At 36.6% G+C, this 25,997-nt stretch overlaps 3 protein-coding genes and 1 non-coding gene across 4 annotated transcripts; 1 reads left to right on the top strand and 3 right to left on the bottom strand.

Annotated features, from left to right (window-relative positions):
• The first annotated feature begins 2,974 nt into the window (after positions 1-2,974).
• On the top strand, positions 2,975-3,081 carry LOC112088668. The gene has a single exon (XR_002900613.1). It is a non-coding gene; the product is annotated as a small nucleolar RNA R71 (small nucleolar RNA).
• Positions 3,082-8,372: 5,291 nt separating this feature from the next.
• LOC112088447 lies at positions 8,373-11,178 on the bottom strand. Its single transcript, XM_024158728.1, has 10 exons — positions 10,674-11,178; positions 10,507-10,562; positions 10,354-10,410; positions 10,153-10,209; positions 9,952-10,008; positions 9,742-9,798; positions 9,356-9,666; positions 9,192-9,264; positions 8,621-9,092; positions 8,373-8,542 (listed from the first exon to the last, which is right to left on the bottom strand). Exons 1-10 carry the CDS (start codon positions 11,176-11,178, stop codon positions 8,373-8,375), a joined length of 1,815 nt encoding a protein of 604 aa, XP_024014496.1.
• Positions 11,179-11,357: 179 nt separating this feature from the next.
• Positions 11,358-12,239, bottom strand: LOC112088446. The gene has a single exon (XM_024158727.1). It carries the CDS (start codon positions 12,237-12,239, stop codon positions 11,358-11,360), a length of 882 nt encoding a protein of 293 aa, XP_024014495.1.
• Positions 12,240-18,924: 6,685 nt separating this feature from the next.
• Positions 18,925-21,149, bottom strand: LOC18022808. Its single transcript, XM_006405811.2, has 5 exons — positions 21,057-21,149; positions 20,005-20,140; positions 19,687-19,921; positions 19,416-19,501; positions 18,925-19,169 (listed from the first exon to the last, which is right to left on the bottom strand). Exons 2-5 carry the CDS (start codon positions 20,053-20,055, stop codon positions 18,984-18,986), a joined length of 558 nt encoding a protein of 185 aa, XP_006405874.2. The 5' UTR covers positions 20,056-20,140; positions 21,057-21,149; the 3' UTR covers positions 18,925-18,983.
• Between the last annotated feature and the right edge of the window lie 4,848 nt (positions 21,150-25,997).

Raw genomic sequence — 25,997 nt, 5'->3', positions numbered from 1 at the left:
AATAAAATAAGATAAAAGAAAAGAAAATGATGATAGAACCGTGATGGTAGTGAAGTGCTGATCGATCACTCATCCTCCAAGTGTCGTCTGCGAACTGGTGCTGCTCCTGTAAGAAGGTGACAACGCGCTCAAAGCGTCGTCCCTGTCTCTCAACTCTGCGCTCCAGATCGGAATGAGTGTGAGATGATGTAGATGATGAGGTGTGGCCGGTCGAAACAGATGGCTGAAAATGGGCACGGGCCGCAGCTGCATCACGCTTCGCCTTGGCCACTATGTATTGGCCAATGGTGAATGGTAGACGAGGTACAGATGGCAGAAAATCATCGGATACCGGAGTCCATCGCGGACGTCCTCCGTTACACAATCTCGGGATAGATGCCGAAGGCAAACTGACTCGGTGCTCCTCAGTGCCAGTGCAATACTTGTAACCAAACCTGTCTGGATCGAAAACGGCACGAGAGATAGTGTGATCGCGAGAGAGATAAAGTAGATCATACCAGACATCGGGAAGTGGCTCATCAGATGAGAAATCGAATCCTACAGCCTGTAGTATCGCTGTAATAGCACTCCCGAAAGCTGGAGTAGCGTCCTCGCAACCATGTAAATCATGCTTCACCTTTACCATATTCTGCGCTATGATCCATGCGAAGCAGGCGAGTCGTGGGTCATCCATAAACGGAATCTGAAATGTGATGAGCTCAGTCTTCAAAACACTTCCCATGTTGGCTCTAGAGAAGATCGTGTATGCTAAGAGTTTGTGCACAACTCTCACTGCTGGGTGGCTAAGAAGGGCTGACTTCGATCTCCCACTATCATAGGTTCCATGACCCATCTCTCTCCACAGGTTAAGATCAGGTTCATCTTCAAGGTAAATGCCATCAGTGTATGGAAGCTTAAGAGCTTCACAAACCTCGGAAATGGTGAGAGAATAAGGCTGTCCGCGGATAGAGAATGACAAGATGCCATCTGATGCTCTGGGGTTCCTCCTCTTCGTGTGGTGGAGTGTAATAGTCGCTAAAAGCTCACGGACTAGCTCAGGATAAGTCGGAAGGTTCAGCTCCATGTAGGGTCTCAGCTTAAGTGCATCGATGTACCAGATCACATCCTCTCTGATTCCAAGCATCTCGAGTGTATGATAATCAATGCAAGGCGTGGTTTTGATGTTCAGCTTCTTGAAACGCCTTGCATAGTCCACTCTCGGGTTTGTCTCCCTCCCAATGTATCGAATTTGTGGTGGCTCGGGAGCTGCTCGTGTTTCTCTTGAGTGCTGGAGCAATCTCATCACATAGCTTCTTCTTCTTGGTCTGGCTTGGTTCAGCATGTACTCTCCTAGAGTGGCATCATCGGGAATGTCCTTGGAGCTGCCACCAGTGCGACGGCTCCTTCGGGATCTGGTTTCGTCTATTTTCTGCAAAATGAAATGATTCTTGGAAAAAGAATGAATATGGATGCTGATTTTAACACATTAAGATCTGTTATACTAATACTAGTACAAAGAGATTAATTAAAACCATGAGCAAGCAAAATTTATATTGAATTAGAGAAATCAAGTAGTTCATAACTAAATTCGGATTTTTGATGTTCTTAACATAGAAATCTTCTAAAAATCGGTTTTGATGAGCGATTTCCATGTAAATTTTAAAGATTACCCAATACTAATCACTAATCACACAAGACTAAATCAAATTCATCAATTTTGCTGTTCCAAATTCGATTTTTATTAAGTATGTAGAATCCAAATTTCAAAAATCTCAATTTCTCTTAAGCTAGGTGCTAAAATCGATTTTTTAGATAACCTAAATGGATAATCCATCATTCTTAAGCTATTTCCACCATCAATAGACCAAGATTTTGGGTTTTTAAAGAAAACCCTAAGATCAAAATCGAGTAAGAATGGTGAGGTTGAGGTTCATACCTTGCTGGAAAGAGAGAATTGATGGCAGAATTGAAATCAGCTTTGAAAAAGAGTGAGGTTTGAGCCAAAAATCTCTTAAAAAGCTTAAGAATTGAAAAATGTGTTCTTTCTCCTAAATCTCTAAGTCTTTTGGAAGAGAAGAGAAGAAAGAGTTTTGATCCAAAAAGTTTGTTTCTTTTCTTTAAAAAGCGTTTTTGAAGCAAAAACGGAAAATTTCTGGAAATTTTTAAGTTTACGGGAACTTACCTTTTCTTGTTTGCACATTAGAAAAGTTTAAAACTTACGGAGGATCTTTTCGGGTTTTACCGGGAACATTTCGGGAAACACCGGGAATCACCAGGTAACACCGGGAATCACTAGGTAAACACCAGGCAACACCGAAAAGCGGCAGAAATCCGCAGCGTCACCTTAACGACCAACGACCGCGGTCAGGAGACGCGCGACCACGGTGATTGAGGGCTCGGCCGCGGTCACGTTCACGGTGTCGCGGTCGATGCACCCTTGGCCGCAGGTCAAACGGTCGCGACCGCGGCTCTTCCTCCTGCGGCCTATTGTCCAATCTTCTCGTTTTTGCCGGGCCGAGCAGCTAAAAACCTACCTTTTCTTCTTGGTTTTTCTAATTTTCTGATTTTTTTGTGTTTTTGTTTTATAAAATACCTAAAATTTAAAAAGAAAAAGAAAGCATAAATTCTAAAAAAGGGAAAGAAAAATAAAAGAAAGAGTACCTAAATGGGTTGCCTCCCATTAAGCGCTTTTGTTTTAAGTCGTTCTGCGCCATTGTTGGTTTCACAGGCATGGATCGGGCGATTGTTGCTCTTCAGAAGCTGGCTCACCATGTTCTTCAACTCGGTTATCTCCTTGTTGTCTGTTCCGGCTTGCTTCATCGATCGATCGTATTCAGGACAGTCATTGCTATTGGCTTGAGCCAAATTTTCGATGAGAGCTCTTCCTTGGGTTATCGTCTTTTGCCCAAAATCTCCATTGCTAGCTGTATCAAGTGAAAGTTTGTATTTTGGTTGCAAACCTCGGTAAAATGTGCTCAGCAGGCTTGATCCATGAAATCCATGGTGAGGGCAATCACGTTCATACTCCTTAAAACGTTCCCAAGCTTCATAGAAAGATTCAGTTGGCCCTTGTTGAAAGGTTGAGATCTTCGTTCTCAAATTGTTCGATCTTGACTTAGTGTAGAAGTGGTTTAGGAAAGCAGTTCTACATTCTTCCCAATTGGTAATCGATCCTGCAGGCAAAGACTTCAACCAACGGTGAGCTTTATCTGCTAATGAAAAAGGGAACAACTTACACTTTAAATAGTCAGGTGGAACTTGGTTTGTTCTCATCATGCTGCAAATTTCTTCAAAAAGCTCGATATGGTCCATTGGGTGCTCAAAAGGAACTCCATGGAACTAGTTTTGCTTCACCAATGAGATGATTTGAGGCTTGACTTTAAATTCATTCCGGTTTGGAAATGGTACTTGAATTGCAGATCGATTCTGAAAATTTTGAGTAGGTGCATCAAAATCAGCTATGCGATGGTTCCTGGCTTGTCTTCGGTGTTGATTTGCTGGCGGAATGGGGCGGTGAATGCTTTCATTCGGCTGCATTGCTGGGTGGTCACCATCGGCTGCATTGATGGGTGGATCAAGGTCTTCACGTCCTTCTCTCTCTCGGTTCTGGTGGTTTCTTGGAAGAACATCATCCTCCTCTCCATCTTGTCGAGCATGATCACCTTCTATGTGATCATTCTCTTCGTTTTCTCCATGTTCGGACCCGTCTTGGTCCATATTTAAATTTCGATTAATAGGATCTCCAGGCTGGTCGTCGTTGGCCATTCCTTGCGTTCGTCTAATTCTTCGAAGTTCTCTTTCGTGTCTGTCTATCTCGTCTAGAATTGGAAGGTCTCCTGCAGGTCTACGCCTGGTATTCATGCAATTCAGAGAAAAACAAAAGAAGGGAAAGATAGTTCAGAAAAACTTTAAGAAAGAACTAGAGATCAGGTGTCTAGAATAGAAGTTAAAACAAGAAAAATAGCAAAAGGCAGCGAAACAAATCCCCGGCAACGGCGCCAAAAACTTGATGGTCGTGTCAACTGCATGAGGGAACAAGTTTTACCCTTAACAAAACAAATGAAAGCCGCAAGTGCACAGCTAATCAGTTGTAGTATTTAGGGATCGAATCCACAGAGATTTGTGTGCCTGGTATTCTTCTACGGTTTTTTTTTTTTTAACTTTATGTCTAGACTAAATTGGTTTTAAAGGTTGGTTGTTTTTCTTGCGAATTAAACTAAAACAAAAGAAAGCAAATAAATCTATCCTAAAAAGCAGGTAAGAAAATCGAATGAAATGCAATTAGAATAAGCAAATATCGAATGAAAGACTAATAAGGCAAGTAAAATATCGCATGAAAGGTAAATAAAGCAAGTAAATAATGAAATAAGGAAATTGAAATGCAGGTCTAAGAAAGCAAGTAAAAATCGATGGAATTGTAAACTATGGCTTAAAACGCTGAGCTTTTGGGAACTCTAAGGGATCATAATCGGTTTTAACACTAAGGTAGATAGATTGGGATTGACGGATAACGATATATGGGTTCTAGAGCTAGAGTACGGCGGTATGACTACGTCACTGTCGTGATCATAACCAACTGTTTCTCGCAACCCTGACCAGTAGGTTTCCACTCTGGCCCTGGAAGGGAGAGAACGCAAGAGCTGCACAAGACTCGTCAATACTCACGATCTCGCCGCAGGTAGGTTTCTACTCCTACGGAAAAATCGCCTGTTTCATTCTAGGGCTGATACTTAATGAAAACTTTCGCAACACTAACTATCTAGATCAGATACTAGGTGATCAATCAAGCATACATGCAATAAGAACAAGAATAAACAGAGAACAGGTCGAAATCCCAGATCTATAAACCTAGATGTCTTAATCGATTATGAGAGCCCCTTTCGGAAACCCTAAGCCCAACTCGGGATCTACTTAGACATGGCTGAGTTCGACATCATTATTGGTTTTAATAAAAGTAATGAAAAACAGTAAAGAAAAGAGATAAAGAAAGCTTCTCTATTGAAGAACTCGGACTTGAACAATCTTCTACAAAAATCTCATAAAAAACGGCTAAAGGAAAAGGGTTTCTGTAAAGTATGAAGGGTTGTGTCTAAAAACGACCTAAATGACATGTATTTATAGTCTCCAATACTCCATGGTCTCTAGGGTTCCGGAATTGAGGCTGAGAATGACTTTGGGCTTCAGATAAGTGGGCTTTAACTCGGAGATTGATTGCCGCGGTCGGGAGTGTTGTGACCGCGGCAATTGGCTTGTTGGCCGCGGTCGGGAAGCTTCTGACCGCGGCAAATAGCTTGTTAGCCGCGGTCGCGTGAGTTGCTGACCGACTTCGAGTGGCTCCGGGGCTAATGGAATATCTTGAGATCCAACCGTTGGAATGTCTCCAAACCAAGTGCATTTGAAAGCTGGCTGATTCTTCTATAAGTTGTCCAATTTTGAGGGTGATCAGACGGTGAGAAGGTCTTCGTCTCTCCATGAGAGTTCTGACGGTCTGCATTTATCCAAAAGAGTCTTTTTGTTCCATTTTGTGCCTCTTTATCCCAAATTACCTGAAAAGTCTTTTAAAATCTGGAAACATAGAAATCCTTTGAAAACCTTTGAAAATGGAGTACAAACACCTGTAAAAGATATTAAAATGATCCATAAAAATGGTCAAAATCCGGTGTTATCATTCCACAAGCAAGCAACAACACAGGTCATAGGGGAATTAATACAAACAAGGTATCTATCTATATATTATAGTCTATTTCTCGGTTTAAAGTTTGCATGTAATCGCTTACTTGTACACTATCTTGTTTGTAGGTTTGTCGCAGGCCAAAAAGGACCGGGTCCTATAGAGATTCAGCGAATCATGCTACAGGAGTTCCAGGTAAACGTCTCCTACTGGAAAGCATGGCGATACCGGGAAGTTGCTGTAGAGAAGGCTTTTGGATCTGTGTCCGGGAGTTATTCATTACTCCCATTGTATCTTGAAAACCTGCGGACCTCAAACCCGAGCACTGTTTGCAAAACAGAGTTCCAGCTGGATAAAAATGGATCCAAGCGGTTCAAGTATATGTTTATCTCATTTGCTGCCTCCATTGCCGGACTGCCGTATTTAAGGCCTGTCGTTATTCTTGACGACACACACCTTGTTGGGCGTTATTGTGGATGTCTTATTTGTGCGAGTGGGCAAGATGGGAACTTCCAAATCTTCCCTATTGCTTATGCCGTCGTTGACAGCGAGAATGATGCAGCCTACGAATGGTTCTTCAGGTGTCTGCAGACGATCATAAAGAATGACAGAAGAGTGATGTTCATCTCCGATAGACACTCATCAATCTACTCGGGACTGAGAAAGGTAACTACACATTATGTAATTGACTACTTATAGTTATTTATTGACTCTTCGTTTGCATTTATGAATCTATATTCGATATAAATGTTGACTACTTATAATTGACTACAACATATGAATCGTGTTTTCTTAAGGTGTACCCGTCCGCTGGGCATGGTGCGTGTTTAATGCATCTAGCGAGGAACGTGACAAACCGATTTAAAGAGAGTAGATTGCATGCATTAATGGTCCTAGCAGCAAAGGCTTATACGGTGTTTGAGTTCGGCCAACTTTTTGGCGAGCTGTGAAGCGTTAACCCGGCATGTGTCGAGTACTTAACAGTGTTGGGGATTCCACACTGGACGAGAGCATACTCTGTCGGACAATGCTACAATGTCATGACAACCAATGTCGCCGAGTTGCTGAACAAGGTACTGAAAGAATGTAGGGAATTTCCCCTAATTTCCATGCTTGAAGCAATACGGATGAGCCTCATGGGCTGGTTTGTAAGGAGAAGGGCTAAACACGCTGCTGAGATACATCCCCTGACAAGTAAAGTGCGAGACATCATGGACGAAATCCTTTTTGAAAGCACCAAAATGAAGGTAATAGTCGTGAATAGTAGTCGTCTATTAATAATAGCCTATAGTTAGATGATTATAAGTCAGATATTGTACCATGTAGCTGCATACTGATAGTAGACTATTTGTAATTTTTAGGTGATCGTGGTAAACCAGAATGAGTTTGAAGTTTACGACCCGAGTGGAGTTAGGTTTGAAGTGAATCTGCAGTCCAAAATATGCAGCTGCAGAGAGTTCCAAATGCTACTTATACCCTGTTGCCACGCATTGGCTGCCAGCTCGTACGGTCAGATTGATAACAATAACCTTGTCGGAGAAGTATACACCACAGCTTTTATGAGATCGCTGTACGAGGGGGTTTTCCATCCAGTACCAACACCTGTAAGTACTGGTGAGTCTGAACTGCTTCCTCCAATAATGCGCCGACCACCTGGATGTCCAAGAAAAACCAGGATCCCATCTCGTGGCGAATTCAAGGTTCGAAATCAGTTACCTAAGTTTGTTTTTTGTAATAAGTAGTTGTCTACCATGTATTCGAATAAATTTTGCCTTTTTATTTTGTGAGTCAGAGACGTTCGAAAAAGAAAGCGGTCAGGCTTTGCACAAGGTGTCTTGGTCGTGGTCACAACAGAGCATCCTGCAAACTTCCGGTGAAGGAAAAATGAACAGTTAAGAACCGGTGGTGTACTTAGCTACTGAGGGAGAGTAGGTGTTTGTTGATTTCGGAAGAAATGGTCCTTATTTTGGTTAACACAGGTGGACCTTTATTGTGTTTTGTTTTTATTTTCAGACATTTTTGTTGTGGCTGCTCTACTTTTGGGATTTATGTTTTGATTTTGAACTGCTTAATGTCGTTTAAGAGACTCCCTTATCTATCGTGTGTTATGTGCTTTGATGGTTTAGTCTCTTAAAATTTGGAAATTGAAGAACTAAAATATGATTAGTTTAAGGTAAAGACGTAATCTGGATATATTTGATTAGTTGACTATATAATAGATATATATATATATATATATATATATGAAGGGGTGAATCGAAGTATTTGATGACTTATTATGGTATTAATGGATCGAGCAGAAGATAAACAGAGTAAAACAATATAAATCTAAACACCTATTGATAGGCAGCTATTTGCAACACTAATGACAGCGACTATCTGAATGGGGGATCTGGTCATGTCTGCATGAGTAATATGTACAAGGTACAAATGGGTTCCTTGTAGTGCAAAAAAAGATGATAAAAGAGATGATATCTGTGAAAAACTTGAATGTAGTGGGAAAAAAGATGATAAAGGGGTTCCCATGATATCTGTGAAAAACTTGAATGTAGTGGGAATAGCAAGAAGATAGATGACTAAAAAAAGTTAACCATAATGAACTTTGCATGTCTGTTAAGTACCATAAGCTTGTTGAAGAAAGAAGGGGAGAATTGTTTTAAAAACATAATTAATACAAGGGATTAATACAAGGAACATGCGCCAAATGATGTTGAAGGCAGATTCAGGGATTAGTCGGCGGGGCCGATGAAATTGGTTGCTCGACTTTACATAGTAGGTCGAAAGCGTAGGTAAGAGCTGCATCACGGACCAAATCGTCTTCAATGACAGTGTCGACCGGCATGTTCTCTGAGTGGAGCTGAAGTAGCATGAGTGTAAGTACGGCGCTGTGACCTGCTACAAATGAAACTCGTAGTTAGGAAAACAACACCATCACAAATTTGAAATAACCGTCTACAAATAGTTAATTACCTGGATTTGCTGTTTGGAAAACAGGCTTAGCAATTGAAATGTTGAATGCGTCTAGGGTGTCGTTCTTCATCTTTGAGTTGTACGCTACTTTCCTGATGAAGTGTGGAAGAGATTCGGCAAGTGGTACTATGAGGGTCTTAAGCTTCATCTCCTTAATTGTTGGGTTGCAATTAAAAACAGCTATATTGTGTGCCTCCAAATCGATGCAAAGACCAATCCAAAGCCTACCATCAATCTGGAAGAGACAGTAGAGACGACCGACTACAGTGTACCAAGGAAATCTGTTTTTGACGTATGATATGGTACCTTTGGGCAGGGTAATCTTGGCCTTCTTCGAGTTTGATAGAAATTGATCATGAAGCCTGACAATTTCGACGATTAATCTGAACTCAACGAAATCGTAATTCATGGGATGAGCTTCTCTGGTTGCCCACAGCTCATCACGAATAGAGGCAACTATGGCATTCATGCACTATTTTAAAAATATACAACTATTAGTAGACAGATAAATTCGTAAATATGTAAGCGACTAAACATATACAGTAGTTACTTAGCTCATCAAAGGGCTCACTGGCTTGTTACAAGACATTATCTGATTAAAGATGTTCGAAGAAAGGCTAATGCCATACCAGGGAGGGAAAAGGCTAACAAAAACAAAGTAAACAAATATCAACTTGGTCAGATATAAACTCGTCTTGGTGAAAAGATTAAAGAACCTCAATACTAAACACTGACCTGGTTTCTTTAATTTTGGCTTCAAGGAAGGATACTTGTTCGGAGGTCGGTCTACGAAAGAAAGAAGACAACTCTACAGATTTGTCGATCTTTTTCTGCCGTTTTTGAGGGTAAACAAAGTCTGCAGATGTAGCTGCAGCTCTGGCGCGCGTGCTTTTACGTGTTGGAGGAGGACATTTGGAAGAATCTCCAACATCCGTTTTTCTCTTGTCCTCTTGTTCTCTTAGCCGAGATTCCTCACGGTTTTTCTCTTCCTGCGTTAGACCTAGTGAAAAAGCTGGAGGATCGTCTACTATTGGCTTCAATAGTACCTAATAATATTCGTATACAAACTAGTCAGATGTAAACTTAAAAGATAGGTAGTTATGAAGTAGTTGGCTACATACCTGTTCTTTATCCGAAACAAAAATAGGAACACTTGAGTCATCATGGTCAACGGTAACCTAAAAAATCACAAACTTTGTACATGTTAATAATCGATTACTTATTATCAACACTTGAGTCATCATGGTCAACGGTAACCTGAAAAATCACAAACTTTGTACATGGTCAAAGTGTCTTTATAAATAGGTGACTACTAGTAGACGAATAGAAACCTTTGTATTTGCGGGCTCGGGAATTGGATCTTGGACATCTGCAATGTCCTCTGTCACCTGTAAAGCAATAGGAATTAACAATATGTCAAATATCTGACTATGAATATATAACTATAAATATACGGTGTCATTTATATACAAATCAATTGTCTAGGTAAAGTGTTTTTATAAATAGGTGACTACAAGTAGACGAAGATAAACCTTTGTATTTGCGGGCTCGGGAATTGGATCTTGGATGTCTGCAATGTCCTCTGTCTCCTGTAAAGCAATAGGAATGAACAATATGTCAAATATCTGACTATGAATATATAACTATAAATAGACGGTGTCATTTATATACAAATCAATTGTCTAGGTAAAGTGTTTTTATAAATAGGTGACTACTAGTAGACGAATAGAAACCTTTGTATTTGCGGGCTCGGGAATTGGATCTTGGACGTCTGCAATGTCCTCTGTCTCCTGTAAAGCAATAGGAATTAACAATATGTCAAATATCTGACTATCGACTATATAACTATAAATAGACGGTGTCATTTATATACTACTATTGCGTACATGTATATTTGGATCTGTTACAGGAATGGACGAAACTGGGAGATTTGTACTTTCATCTACCCCCAGATCACAGGAATTTAAATCTTGAAGTACTTCATCAATCGTATTAGTCGCCTTGGTAGCCTCATCGGTGAAAGTAACTTCTTTTTCATCTGCAACTTAAGAACCGTCAACACCATGACCGGTTTTCTGTTCATACACTTGTTTCTCCCCTTCCTGGTCCGCTGCGTTATCTTCTTCCTCTTCATTCCCCTGGTTATCTTTTTCCTGATCACCATCGTTAGTTCCTTGGTTATCTTTTTGTTGTTCTTCTCTGTCAACTTTGTTTGAGGTTTTAACGGGCAAGGTCTCAGTAGGACGACTCCTCTCTTTGAATTTAGTGAACTCGGTGCATAAAAAAGCTAGCTCATTGACTGCCGATTTCACATCACGGCGAATCAGCCGAAAATCAGATGTAAGTGTGTTAACCGCATTAAAAATGCTGGAATTTCCAGCAAGCAATTTCTCTAAAAATGCTGAAGCACCAGAATCTAGGTGGTCATCCCCATCAGATGCGGGTTTTCGTGATGTTGAGGATGATGGATGCTTTGGCAGCTTACTATGTTCGGATGCCTTCACTCCGCCAACGAAGGACTTGTTGGTGAATGCAGTTCCATGTTCAATGGCACTCATCAACTTTTCCACCTTCGAGTCCTCGTCTTCATCTGGGTGGAATATATCCTCCTCGTCGAGACTGAGTCCTCATCTTCAAGGATGTGTTTTACAACGACCTAGTAATAGTAGTCAACTACTCTTAGTGTTCTATTTTCTAACAGTATGATTTACATGTACATGAAGTAGTTGACTATAAATTAGTTGGGTACCTTATCGTCTTTGTCAACCATTCTAACATGATTCATCTGAAGTGTAATTGGTTTCTGGGCACCGGGGCGTAGTAATGGGAAATCATCGTCGTCCTCATCATCATCAGCTAAGCTTGGTTTCTTCCCCTTAACATTCTTAGACAACAAGTTGGGGACGCAAGCTAAAACCACCATTTGAAGAGCGTGTAAGAAGCCCTGAATCGCACAGGTCGGCTGACAGAGATTGGACAGAGTAGCAGTTCTCGTTTTGATGCTTTCCATGGTGATGTCAAACGATTTGCGACCCCAAGGATAGGAGAGAAATTCATCAACATCTCTAACCATCAAGATATGATCCCCATTAATTTTTGTATTCTTAGAGGTGGGACACACTATCCCGTCAACTAGTAGTAGACAAGCAAGCTTGAATCTGATATCTTTCTCCTTGTACGGCCTGCCCAAAAGAGTATTGGCTATCCAAAGTGGAGTTGCATTTTTCTCAGACCCAAACAATTGCTTAGTGTAACTCTTGATTTCATCATCGTCACCTTCAGATGTCGAAGGTAGAGTCGAGCAATCCAGACCAGTAGCAATAGCAAACTCCCTCATCGAGAAACGAATTGGCTGACCAGAGAAAAGACACCATATCTCTTTCTTCTTACTGGTAACGAGTTGCCTAGACAGCAGAAAGTGGAGAAACCTAACGGAAGATGCGATCTTGTTGCCAGCTTGAAAAAGTTTCCCAAATTGGGAGTCCATAAGCTTGTCTATCTGGTCATCTTCAAGTGCGAAGGTAATAGCATCGAGGTAGTTCAGCTGGAAGTACGTGTTTACCTTCTTGTTTGGAGGTTCATAGCCGAACTTGAAGAACCTCTTCGGGAATGGACTCATCGAGTTATGACTGCAAAACAATAAACGAGTATTGTAGGTGTTAGATGCGACTCCACCTATGGATGTACTGATGGTTACTTATTGAAAACAGCAGATGACTACTGATGTCAAAATATGCTACATATTTTGTTCAATGTGACTATTAATAGCTTTCTACATATTGGAACAATGTCAAAAATATGCAACTAATTATAGTCAACTATAATATATGTGACCATAAGGATAACCATCGATTGGATGTGGTCCACTAATGATAGTCGGCTTTTATATTTGGGATGTGCTGATGTTTGGAAAGACAACTAAAATCAAAAAATGCAATAACTGATACTCAGCTATTATATGTAGATCTTACAGGGTAGACGGTTGTTGAAAGTGGTCCACTAATAATAGTTGGCTATTGTATACGGATGCGCATAAGTACGCTATTACACAAAATATAGATCTGACAATTTCTATAATATTGAACTATAGGAAGCGGTCTACCTAGATAGTAAAAGACATACAAGTCAGACAACACAAAAAATTAGCATCACCCTCAAACACGATAAAAAAAAACTGGGAAAATCGAATGGAAAACAGTGTGTGTAGAAGATTTTGAACTGGAAGATAGATTAGGACTTACACTGGTAACAGGAGAAGAGGATGAGGTGTTAAGCGGTGCAGTGTAGATGAAGTGCAGACTTGGTACTAATAGGGTTTTGGTAATTCTGGGAGAGTTACTATTGAATTAAATGAAAACCGAGAGGAAAAGAAATCGAAAAGAAAGAGGACGAAACGGTTGTGCGTTCATCTACGAAAATAAAAGGAGAAGAAATGTGTTGCAGACTTGAAATGATGGTTGGAATAAGTTTTTGGTTTAAATTCAATTTTTAGCGGTTCCCAAAGCAAAAAGCAGTTGTCACGCTCAAAGAAGAAACCGCTATGTTAGTGTTACTCAAAGAGTCTATGGTGAACAGAAAAATAGAGATATTTATGACTTTCCACAATGCTATTCAAGTTATTTCCCTGATTCCGTCGGAATAGGTAACGAATCATAGCGGACTATTAATACAAAAAATAAGCGACTACAAAATGAATATATAGAAGACTATAATTGAAAGAACCTAGTTCACAAACAAAGGAAGTAAACTAGAAATACGAGAACATACAACGTCCTTACTGAGAACACATTACATAGTCACATATTAGTAGTTGATACAGAAAAAAGGATTAGTTCAGGGTAGTACATATAAGCAACAGAAAATTAAAGATCAAACACAAATCTAACATCTTGGATCGAACACGAATCTGGCAGTTTGGTACTGGGTGTACAGGTAGCACAGCTCGCAGCAAATGAGGTGATGTTTCCAATGACATCTGGGAAAATCAGTCAAGACCTGAGGCAACTTGCATCGGTCATCAACTACCATTAATTTTGCTGTGTCCATCACATCATCACCAATCTGAATCATGTGGCACATGCGGTTTCTCCACCGATCTATACGGTCTAACATCTCTAGTGCGAACGGATAGTGACCACATGCAGTGGCACATATTGCAGCCATTAGAGTCGCCGCGTCAACATCCCCCTTGGATGCCTGATTGAAGAAAGTAAGGGAACCTAAAACATCGAAATCAACAATGACCTGGGACATACCTCGGAGGTACAAGGCAATAGGGTTTCCGGAATTGATAGCTGACTCGAAGAAAAAAGGGTATCGATTCATTAAAGTGGGATCTTTAACGAACGAGGCGATGTTGATCACCTTCACGACAGCAGGATTTTTCAGGATTCGATTTAAGGTACTAGATGAACAACCGAAAGACACAGCGTCCTTCAGAGCTTTTTTAGCTACTTCTAGCAAAATATCGAGCAGAACATCCTGAATCTGGAGAAGAACATCGTTTACGGAGGTTGTAGTATGAACTACTGGAATGTTGGCCATGCTGGATAATCAGTAGACAGATATTGTTAGTTGACTACTAAAAGGTACGGGAACAACTATTCAGAACTGTATCAGAAAGTAGATCTGACCGTGAACTAGTTTAGGAGTTTCTAAGAATCATCAAAATGATAGATCTATAATTACAGAGATGAAATTTGGTGGAAAACGACCAAACCAGAAAATATGTTCTTACTAAACGAAGTAAAAGCTGAGATTGAATATTATACCGGTCACTCTGCGGCGGTGGAATGAAACGGGGGTAGTGAATTTCGCCTTGTGAATATTCCCGTCGAAGAAGCTTCGGAAAAAAAAAAGAGAGAAAATATGGAGGATATCGAGAGACAATACCCAGCCAATATTTGAATTTGTAATTCAAATACAAGACAGAGAAAGATGTGTATATGTAGACGAAAATTCACTAAATAAGAAAGAGAAATTTTTGTTCAAAAAATTTTACATTGTCAGACAATAAAAGTTTGCAGTGTTAGAAGTTTATATCGACTACCATTGATAAAAAGAAGACTATGGGGTGCTGGGTAATTTCTCACCCATTAAACTTAATAAAATAATAATGTAAATTTGGTCTCTGAAACATGCTCTTCCACCTAATTTCCCTTTAAAATACTCGGTGATTCAGAACTTTTGTCTTATTCGTCTTACTTCGTCTTAAATACTCACTGAACAGGCATCGAGATCTGCATGAAGATTTTTCAATTGTTTAGTATATGGCTTATAATTTTATTGATTTTAGTTTGTATTTCTTTAGGTATAAATTAACGTTGACCAAAACATTAAGAAAATACAAAGTAATAAAAAAAATTAGGTAAAAAAATGATGTAAAACTTTTATTTTCCGATTGCCCCTATATTTACTGATATCATCGATATCTTAGGCAAAATATTATCTAACATCGTATTTAATGAATCGAGAAAATGCAAAGCTTTTTTGAGAACAAAACTTATGTTATCTGACACATATTTAAAAGATATAATTAAAAATATATGACAAAAAACATTACTATTATTCCCTTAATACTTTTATCTTAGAAATTGTTCCCTTAATACTTCTACAAATTATTTATCTTTTTATCTTTTAAATAGAAATTACACAGAATAATAAAAATTATTAGTATATAATTTTAATCAGATTAAATTTTAAAACAAAAAAGTAAAAAAAAAAATTATATTTACCCAAAAAAATTTGTAGAATCCGTCTCTTACCATTTTCTAACTTTGACGAAGAAAAAAAAAATTTTGACGCCGATAACTTCTCTGTCTATGTAGTTTCCACCGAATCTTTACTCCGGTAATTAGAACAAAAATCAAAAGAAAAAAATGAAAAGATGTATGTTGAATGATGAGAAAAACGTGAAGATATGGAAAGAAGAAAAAATTATCGCCAAAATTTAATTTCTAAAATATTTTTTTTTAAAATAATTTAAGAAATAAAATAATTTAAAAAAGAAAGAGATATATTATGTAGATTTTCTACACCTCATCCTAGATTCTCGGAGATTTAGTTAACCGTTTTATAGAATTACTATTCTATAATTGTAGAACAAAGAGTTTAATGTAGAAATGAAAATTTAATAAGTTGTAGAACAAATGGTTAACTATAGAAACATAATTCTACTAAACTGTAGAAAAATGAACATGTTGTAGAATACGGTTTCATAACTTTGTAGAACATAGAGAAAACGGTAGATAACGAATTCTATATATTTCGTAGAAAACTAATGAAATAGTAAATAACCTATTCTACAAATTTATAGATTTATAGAATATGCTTTCTATTAATTTGTAGAACATTTGTAAAATTATTTTAAAAATTTTGTTTGCAAAAAAGTAGTACAAAATATATTTGTCTTTTATTTTCTGAATTTTCTCAAAATTTTTAGATTAGAAAATTAGTTTTTTTTGGTCAAATTAGAAAATTAGTTTTATTTTTAATTTTCGTAATTATAAGAAAATGGTATATAAGTCTAAAAGTGGTAAAGTTTGAAAAAGTATTAAAGGGACAATACTACAGGTTTTTTGTCTTATAAATATAATTGCCCCTATTTTAAAAGCTGGTGGGTCCTACGAGATTTAGATTCCATCTTAAAAATACGCTAACAAATATATCAAAATAATTAAGCATATAATGCGCTAATCTAGTTATCTGACTAGTGTTAATATTTTCTATAAATATATAATTCACTAAATCTCTAGTTCTTTGTTGTGTTCGTTGTCGTGATGTTTTTGTGTTTACAATGAAAGTTAGCAGTTACAAATGTTATCAGTTACGATTTAACAACTATTGGAAAGATAACACAATTAGCATGTGTGGTTGTTACCAACATAACATACTTTTAGCCAAACTATTACAAACTTTTTTAAAAACATAGTATGCTAACCAAGTTAACATAGTTTGGTTAACATATTCTGTTAACATACATTCTGGAGTCTGAGTTAACAAACTAATTTTTAACTTTAAAACAAGATCATGATTTAACACATCCAATTAATACATTTATTTGACTGTCTTCTTCAGCTCTAACCTCTTCACCATCAATTCTTGGCGTTTGTTTTGGCCGTCAGGAACTCTTCTGAATCATATGTACGCAAGGTTATATCTTTTTCATCATCACTCCATCAGAGATCTTCCTCTTCAGGGCTTAATTATATTTTAGTTTGTATGATCGTTTCAAGTTCTTAACCTCAAACCGCAACTTGCAAAATTTGTAAAAGTTAGTAATATTTATTTTGTTAACATGACATAAGTTAACATCTATATTATGGATGTTAACGCTAACAATGATATCAATTGGAAGTTCAAGTTTACAGATAACCTAGTATATATATATATATATATTGTTAGCAGATATTTATTTTGTTATATTGTTAACTCAGTTATTATAGAGAATATTTTTGTGCTAAACAATAATATCTGACACTACTAACATACTAACAATAATATCTGAAATTTAATATATATGTGTTAAACCAATAGTTATCGAATTTAATCAATTGTTTGATTATATAATTAAAGAAAAAAATGAAGTAAAAATGCAACGATAACAACAACGAGTTAAGCCTACGTTTAAGTTAAACGGATAACTAGTTTAACAACTAATATCGACTATCTAAATCAAAAAGCACAAAAAATCAGATTTAGCTAGAGACCCACCAATAGAAATAGATTCCTATGGGCGAAGAAGAACCGCAACGTCGCCATTTGACTTTCAATAAATCATCGACAATGGACACGGATAACTAGATTAATGACTATGACAAATATCCAAATTTTAAATCACAAGAAAAATCAGATCTAGATAGAAAACTAATCATCATCACACCAAAAAAAACCAAGCGTTGGTTTTCATCCTTCATTAAATATACATTCAGAGATGTAAATTTTTCCAACCATCACACTCTTTTATCAATGGAAGATGAAATTTTCTTTAGTTAACTCGAATAACTAAGAGGAAGCCTTTGTTCTGAGCAGAATGAAAGGGATTCAAGCTAGAAAATAGAAAAAGAAGATAATCAAGTAGCTGAAATGGAGAGATGGAGAGTGAAAGAGTGGAGAAAGATGAGAGAAAAACAAAAATGAAGAAAAATGAAGAGTAAAAGAAGATAAAGATAAAGATGATAAAATAATTTTTTAATTATATTAAATATTTATTTTTAATAAATTTTCAATTATACGTAAACATTTTCTCTATCTATAGCTTACCTTTCACATTTATAGAAGTAAAGTGGTTTTTTATGATGAACAATAACAGTTGTAGAATCCCTGTAGCGTTCACTAATTTTTATATTATTTATTAATAGTTGTCTATATTATTCATTTATTATTGTAAATTTTTATATTATTTATTAATAGTTGTCTATATTATTCATTTACTATTGTAAAAAAAATGTATTTATAATCAAAATCTTTTTAAAAAAATATATATATATATATATATATCAAAGAGCATTTAGTACTGAATACACACTTTAGAGATCCACGCCACCACTATTAATGTGTGATGTATCTAGATAACGTTTACATATTTTCGAACCAACTAATCTCTCCACTTCATTATAAAGATCGTTTAATTTTTTTTCATACTTATAAATACACTATTTAAATTTATCGCAGCAACTGAAAAACAAATTAGTAGAGAAAATATTGTTTGATTATTTACCAGAAAATTCACAGAATTATCTAGCATTTCCTTGTTCTGGCAAGTGTTGCCATCAAGTAAATTAATGATTTTGAACTATTTAACTTTATAAAATAAGATATATTACTGTTGCATTTTAGATATTTAGTTCACTAGATATCTATTTCATTATTTTTTTAATAGAATAATTTTTGTTCTTAAACTTTTTCTATCACTTAGTTAACTACATAACTAAAAAATATTACTTTCTAATACTATCTAAATATGAAATGTACTCATTACTCTATTTTAAAATTAAAAATAAAATGAAAATTTGAGAAAATTTAAAATATATTTGAGTTAAGAATAAAATATGAAATAGGGTTATATAGTTAAACATTTCCCATCTTTTATTCCAAACTCCATTTTCCAACTCTAAAAGATCATTAGTATCCAAGATGGAGTTTACGTTTTGTTTACTACTTAATCAAGTTAAACATTTCCTCTTTTTCTATTCTTAAATTAGTTCTTCTTACCAAGTAATCCTTATTTTTACAAGTATTAACTTTATTTTATAAAACTATATCTATTTTAACAAATCTATTGTAATTAGCGCTGGCCAAATGAGTGATAGAGATAACAACCTTAATCTCCAAAATGTCTTAGTATTTGGGAGAGTGTCAATTGTTACATGGAAGAAGAATTGTTAAATAGCAAAATTAGTTTAGGAAGATTCTCAAGAGCCATTGTGAAAAGACCACCAAGAATAAACATCAAAACAAATGCAACCAATATTCTCCCAATGTATTTCAGACTTTGATCTCCTTCAAATTCTGGTTTCTCAGCTCTAGGGGACTTTGAGTCTTTGGAACCCTACAAACCAAACCACAAAATTGTAAATCACAGAACAAAAAGCTAAGAGATTTGAAACCGAATATAAGTCCAAAGCTAGAAACTGAGCTTTAGAGAACGTTAAGTGAGAATAACAAGCTCTTTAAGAATAAGGGAAAAAGTTTTTATCAGTAACGGCTTAAGTTTCTCTTCCCTCTACTTAAGTTTTGACATTGAATAGTAACTAAGCGTAAAGTATTGAGGAACTAACAAACTCAAGATACTTACCGATGATGAAACAGGAGGACTAGAGAACGAAACAGAAGGAAACTGCCTAGGTAGATGACGCTGAAGAACATTCTTTGTCTCAGTTCCTGGATCAAGAAGAAAGATTGGAAAGAGATCAAGAACTCATACGCTTCAAATTCACAATTATGCAAATATAACAACATGAGAAGCATTCAGCTAATCAAAAACAAGAACATTGAAACCAAGGTTACACAAAGAGCAGACATGTTCTTGAATCCAAAATCCTGAAATCAGAAAAGAACTTAATTACCAGGAATTCCAGCGTCAACCACTGTCTTCAACTTCCAACCATGTCCATAATCCGCAAGATAAGCTCCATCCCCAAAACTGATGGGCTCTTCACCTTCCTTTGCTGCTTCGATGTAAACCACTCGGGATTTTAATGAACCAAGCTTCCTATTGATCACGGAGACAGCAAATTCCGCTTTCGTCCCAGCTGAGAATCGGTAGTCCTTACCAGAAACCTCACAAAACACCTCCAGAAACTAGTATACACCACAACCAGCAATATATTTAGCAAGACTGTGACTTAGAATGACATTAATCTTAGGAGTAAGGGGAAACTTACCGGCGGTGGTGGCGGTTCAGGTGAAGCTTGGGACGAGGTATCATCCACCATTGGTGGCAGAGTATGGCTCAAACTACACTTGTTGCTTGTGGCTTTATAAAGTTTGATCAGCCAGATGAATATAGGTAATAATACTCTGCCAAATGACGCAAAGCACAAATCAAATCAGTCAATTAGCCCTATTAGGCCAAGCCTGGCAGAGTATGACACAAACTAAACTAGTTAACTTTGGCTTTCTAGGATTTATTCAGCGAGATGCATATATGTAATAATACTCTGCCAAAAGAAACAAATCACATATCAAATCAGTCAATGGATCCCTATTAAGAAGATACATCTACCCATCAAGATGCTTGAAGCTTCAAAAAATCCAAAGCTAGTTTATGTAACTGTAAACTCATCTTTATCCTCAAGACAATATTAGAAATTTGAGGTTTTTCAAGCTAAACCTGAGAAAAAGATGAGATTTTTATCACTAAACAATTCCAACAACTTTCAAGCACACAAAATTACCAAACACCTCCTGAATAAAATGTTTGATATGTTTCAAGCACTAAAATGTTTCCTATTAAGATGCTTGAAGCTTCAAAAGGCCAAAGCTTGCTTATGTAATTGTAAACTCATCTTAAAGACAAGATTTTTTAAAGTTATTTCGTAAATGAGCGAGCTAAGAGTTAAAAGACTGACAAAAAAGATGACAATTTCTTTTTCACTGAATAATTCCAACAAAATTTAGGCACTGAGATTGCTTTCACGCAATATACCAAACAATTTCTGATCAACCAAGATCAAAATGTTTGGTATGATAATTGAAATTAGTCTGATTTGAACCAAAGACTCATCAAAGGTTAATAGATCACCAAAACAAGTCGAATCTGATGAACTATGTAAGGGAAAAAAGCAAGAACAATCGAAAAGTTTACTCGAAGCTCGCTAGAGAAAGCGAAGAAGATGGCGTAAGAACAATCTCGAGAACCCACAAGTCTATAATTTTAGATACCGTATTGGAATAAACTGAGAAAGAGCGAGAGAAAGAGAGGGATTCGACTCACATAAACCTCAGGCGATTCACTTGTAGAGGAGATTGCGAGCACGACCGAGAAACAGAGTTTCGAGCTGAGCGATCGAGAGAGAGAAAGACAAATAGTTCCAAATCTCGACGATGAGTCAACGTAGATCCTTAACCGAACTAAACCGGATTGTGTAAATCAAATTGTCAATGTTTTTAATACCGGACCGGCGATAGAACCAGTAAAGCTCTTGACCCAAGCGTACAAAGTAAACACCAAAGGGACAAGGTTTACTTTCTTTTTTTCTTTCCTTCTTTTTTTAATAATTGAGCATGGTTTAATGCGGTTTGCCGGTTTCTCGGTTTTACAGTTTTTTGACGGTGCAATCCAGTTTTATAATTGATCTAACTTTTCATGGGTTTTGATACAACCCAACTCGGATATACTCCCGGTTTGCGGTTTAACCTGGTTTTGATATCACATGAAGAAACCAACCAAATTTTGAGCCATTACATAATCCAATTTTTCTACTTTGCTAAAGATGATGAACACACATAAAGATGATGAGTGATGATGATAATGATTGTGTTGATTCTTCAATGGACTTTTAAGTATCTCAAGAAACCATTTTGATGTTTTTAGGATAAAGAGGTGTTCACAAAGTAGATAAATTGTACAGAATAACATTCTTTGCAAATCACAGATACGATTATGTGAAGAAAGATACCCCCTGTAGGAATGTAAATCTTATAAAGTGTGATTAAATTGAATTAGTAACCTTATGTAAACTTAGGTTACACACTTACTCGTGGGACGCAAGTAAATCAGAGATGGTCAAATATTAAAATCTAATTGCCTAAATTGGATGATCCTAACATAATTACAATCATAACTATTAAAGATATTGTAGTTGACAGTCATAACATTGAGATTTTTCCTTGATGTAGCATATCCTCATTAAAACTGTATCATAGTTTCTATAAAAAAACGTTTCCATATATTTGACTAAGATACCAAAACTATTTCAAATTTTCAGTCAAATATTTCAAACCTATATTTCAAAAACTTGATCACCTCATAAGTCTATAAAGCTCCTTTCACTAGTCTCCAAAATTTTCAGATCTATCAACATCAATACATCAGTACCTAATTTTAAGAGAAAACAAAAATAAACACGAATGGCCAAGACAGCTTCTTCGCTTGTTCTCCCCATCATCTTCCTAGTTATGTTTTCCTTAGGTATGCAAGTTTTTATTCATAAAACTATATTCAACTCTCTTTTTTCAACAAACAAATACTATTTTTTTTTTTTGGTAAAATGTGAAGATCAAACAAATACTTTTAAAGCGAACTAGATCTTCTCATTGGAATATGTCCCAAATGTTGTAGCATATAGCTTTATATACTCTACTCATATCAATATTAACAAAATTCCATTTATTACCTGCTATAATTTTTAGAATCGGTCACTATTCATTGGCACATATCATATTGTGGTTCTTTTTATAAGTGCTATTAAATTATTTGATATGTATCAAAGTATAAAATTAATATAGCTTTTGTTTTGATGCAGTTGAACAGAATATGGGATGTGGTAGATATATTGGACCGTGTGATGTTATTGGATATTGTGATCGAGCATGCAAATTTGTATTTGGACCAGCTTCAGATGGCATTTGTGACATCTCAGGGACTAAACAGTGTGCTTGCAGATACCCTTGTCCGCCTGCTAAAATTCGTATGTGATTTCTGCACTACTTTGAGATCTCCGATTCTTCAAAATTGTATACGTAAGAAATCATAATTCGAACGAAATAATATCAAAATCATCGGTGTTTTTTTTTTTTTTGGTAAACTTTTTAAAGCAATACTCCAGACATTTGATATGAATGAAAGTTGTAAGAAACAATCTTAGTTGTAAGAGAGAGCTAAAATAAATTCGAATTAAAGTCGAATGTTGTCTTACAAAAAGAGACCAAACAATTCTAAAGTCTAAAAATTAAAAATTTAAGTTTCTTACCATTGTATGTTAAAAAAAAAGTCTTTTCGCATTAATATAAACACACTTCTCTTCTCTTTTCTTCTTCATATCGCACACACTTTCTTTGGCATCTTAAAAATTTCAATTAAGATATCTTTACATCTTCAAATGACTTTCTTGGTTGTGTCATGGACTTTCTTTTCACCTATTTACGTATTTAAGAACATCCGGTTCTTGTGACATTTGCAAAGAAATTGTTGTTGATACCAAGATCGCAGGAAATCTGGTAGCTCAGAGACACTTCAGACAATACACTTACAGTGAATTGAGCTTGGTTACCATTTAGCCCAAATATAAATGTATGTAAATAGTTTCTCATATTTATTGACCTCTGAACATTTATTTTTTTAAAAGCATCTATAAAACTTGATTGGTCTGTATATAAGTAGTTTTTTTTTAATGTCTATTGGGAAGAAGATAAGGTTGCATATCCTCATTAAACCTTTAAACCTTTATCATATACTTGACGTAGCATATCCTCATTAAACCTTTATCATATACTTGAATAAGATACGAAGACTTTTTCAAATATACAGTCAAATATAGACAGTCTACCATATACATACAGTCAAATAGTTCAAACCTACAAGAAATACTTGTATTTCTAAAAGTTGATCACCTCAGATATATTTTAATAAAGCTCCTTTCACTAATCTCTGAACTTTTCAGATCTATCACCATTCAATAGATTAGTAACAAATTTAAGACAGAAGAAAAATAAACATGAATGGCCAAAGCAGCTTCTTCACTTGTCCTCCCCATCATCTTCCTTGTTATGTTTTTAGGTATACAATTATCTATTCAGAAATTCAACTCTTGTTTTTCACAAACAATTACTTTGATGTCATCAACTCTATTCATTGGCATATGTCCCAAATGTTCTAGTTGATTGTGAGGTTACTTGTTAGACTTAGGTATGCATTTGTTTATCTTTAAACTTTACTCATATATAATTATGTGCTAGAATTTTTAGATTTGGTCACTATTCATAGGCACATATCATAAATATTGTAATTCAATATTTTTTTTTCAGGTGCTATTAATTTTTTTGTATTTGGACCAACTGCAAATGTCTAAGATTGCACGGTCCAACAGTTCAAACAAATATGTTAAACAGAAAAATGGGGTATCCCACTTTTATATACGGTAGATTTATTGGACCGTGCAGTGTTAATGGAAAATGTGGTCGAGCATGCAAATTTGTATTTGGACCAACTGCAAATGGCGGCTGTGACATCGCAGGTACTAAACAGTGTATTTGCCAATACCCTTGTCGGAATAATAAGACTCATACGTGATTTCTACACTACTTTGAAATTTCAACTTCTTCGAAAATGTATACGTAAAAAACATACTTCGAAATAATATCAAAATCATCGGTGTTATGGTTTTCTCATTTCTGTAATATTTTTAAAGCAATACTTGAAACATTAAATATCATAATTTTTTTTTTGGGTAAAATGGTAAGATTTATACCATTTTTGAATTTTTTTTACAGAAAACACAGATACAATGAAGAAAGTGGATTAACCAAAAACTACAGAAAATAACAAAAATAATAAGAATACAATAAAAAACCAAAAGAGAAAGAATCCGATTAGAAAAATATGAAAGTTAAAACCCGAGTCAAACTAGTGGAGAAAACACCAATCGCACGCAAAGAAAATGTGGACCATCTCATTTTTGCCGCAACTCAAATAGCTAGAGTTTGCATTGTTGTTGCCACGAGCCTTCTCCCGAGGCCTGTCCTCAAAACCTCCGGGAGGAGAGTCTACAGCTTCTCCGAGAACTAACACGGTATGTGTTATGAACTAATTGGCAATTGGCGATAAGGGAGTCCAAGCGGGCTCCGACGTTCACTCCCGCAGACCGAACTCTCAAAGGGAACCAAATCCCACAATTGCAAGGTAGCCGTAACAACAAACCGGCACCTCTATTTCTCCACCTGATTTGCTCTACCGCCTTCACCGAACGGAGTCATCTCTAACCGAAAACCAAAAACCCTAACGAGAGTCTGCCAATCCGAGCTGGACAAACACACACCGCCGAAGAACCAAGGCTACACCGATGGAAGACGGCACAAGAGCTTCATCGTCGAGACGAGAGAGAGCATCTGCCAAGCCACTAGTTAAAAAACCACCGCAAAGGACACCGCCGGTGAAGCTGCACAAACTGGAACAAGCGAGGGCCACCACTCTGAGACCAGCCATTGGATCAGAAATGTCGCGACACCTTAGCCGGGAGACAAACACACACTATCGCTGGAGTCGAGGAAGACAGATCTACAACGCCATCACTCCGCTGCCTCAGAAACGAGACAAAGAAGGTGAGGCTTTGGAGGGTCTTAAATCGGGAGAAGGCGAAGCAAGCCACCACACCACCACCAAGAAAAGTCAGAGACCATGAGGAGACCCGAGGAAACCGTGGAAACAAAAAACGTCAGCCACCGAGAGAGAGAGAAAACGCCGAGAGGAAAACAAGGTGGACGAGGAGAAGAAACCGGCCACGCAAGAAGGCTTCCTTCCTCCACAGCAGAGACCAGCGACGCCGTTGACTCTGCACCACCGTCGTGCGAGGAGCCCTGTGATTTTCACTAATATAGTAAAACTTCTCAGAAACAATCTTATAATGTAAGAGAGAACTAATATAGATTCAAATCAATTATAAATATTAAAACTTAAGTTTCTTAGACCTGTGTTTTTCACTATAGATCATCGGACTCGCTTATTTCCAATTGTGTGAACCACCCCATTCTTCATGATTGTTTCAAGATTAAACATGTTTAACTTTTAAATTCGAAGTATTTTTAGAGCCATGCATATGGTTGGATGATATAACTAATCAACTTCGTTCTCTAAGAATTTTGTCACATACATTACGGATAAATCTGAATGTTTACATTATCGGTTACAATTTTAGTTATAATCTAACCATACCTTAAG

The sequence above is a fragment of the Eutrema salsugineum genome, unplaced genomic scaffold (assembly GCF_000478725.1).
Source record: "Eutrema salsugineum unplaced genomic scaffold, Eutsalg1_0 scaffold_14, whole genome shotgun sequence".
Classification (NCBI taxonomy): Eukaryota; Viridiplantae; Streptophyta; class Magnoliopsida; order Brassicales; family Brassicaceae; genus Eutrema; species Eutrema salsugineum.
This window is presented reverse-complemented; position numbering and strand designations above follow the sequence as displayed.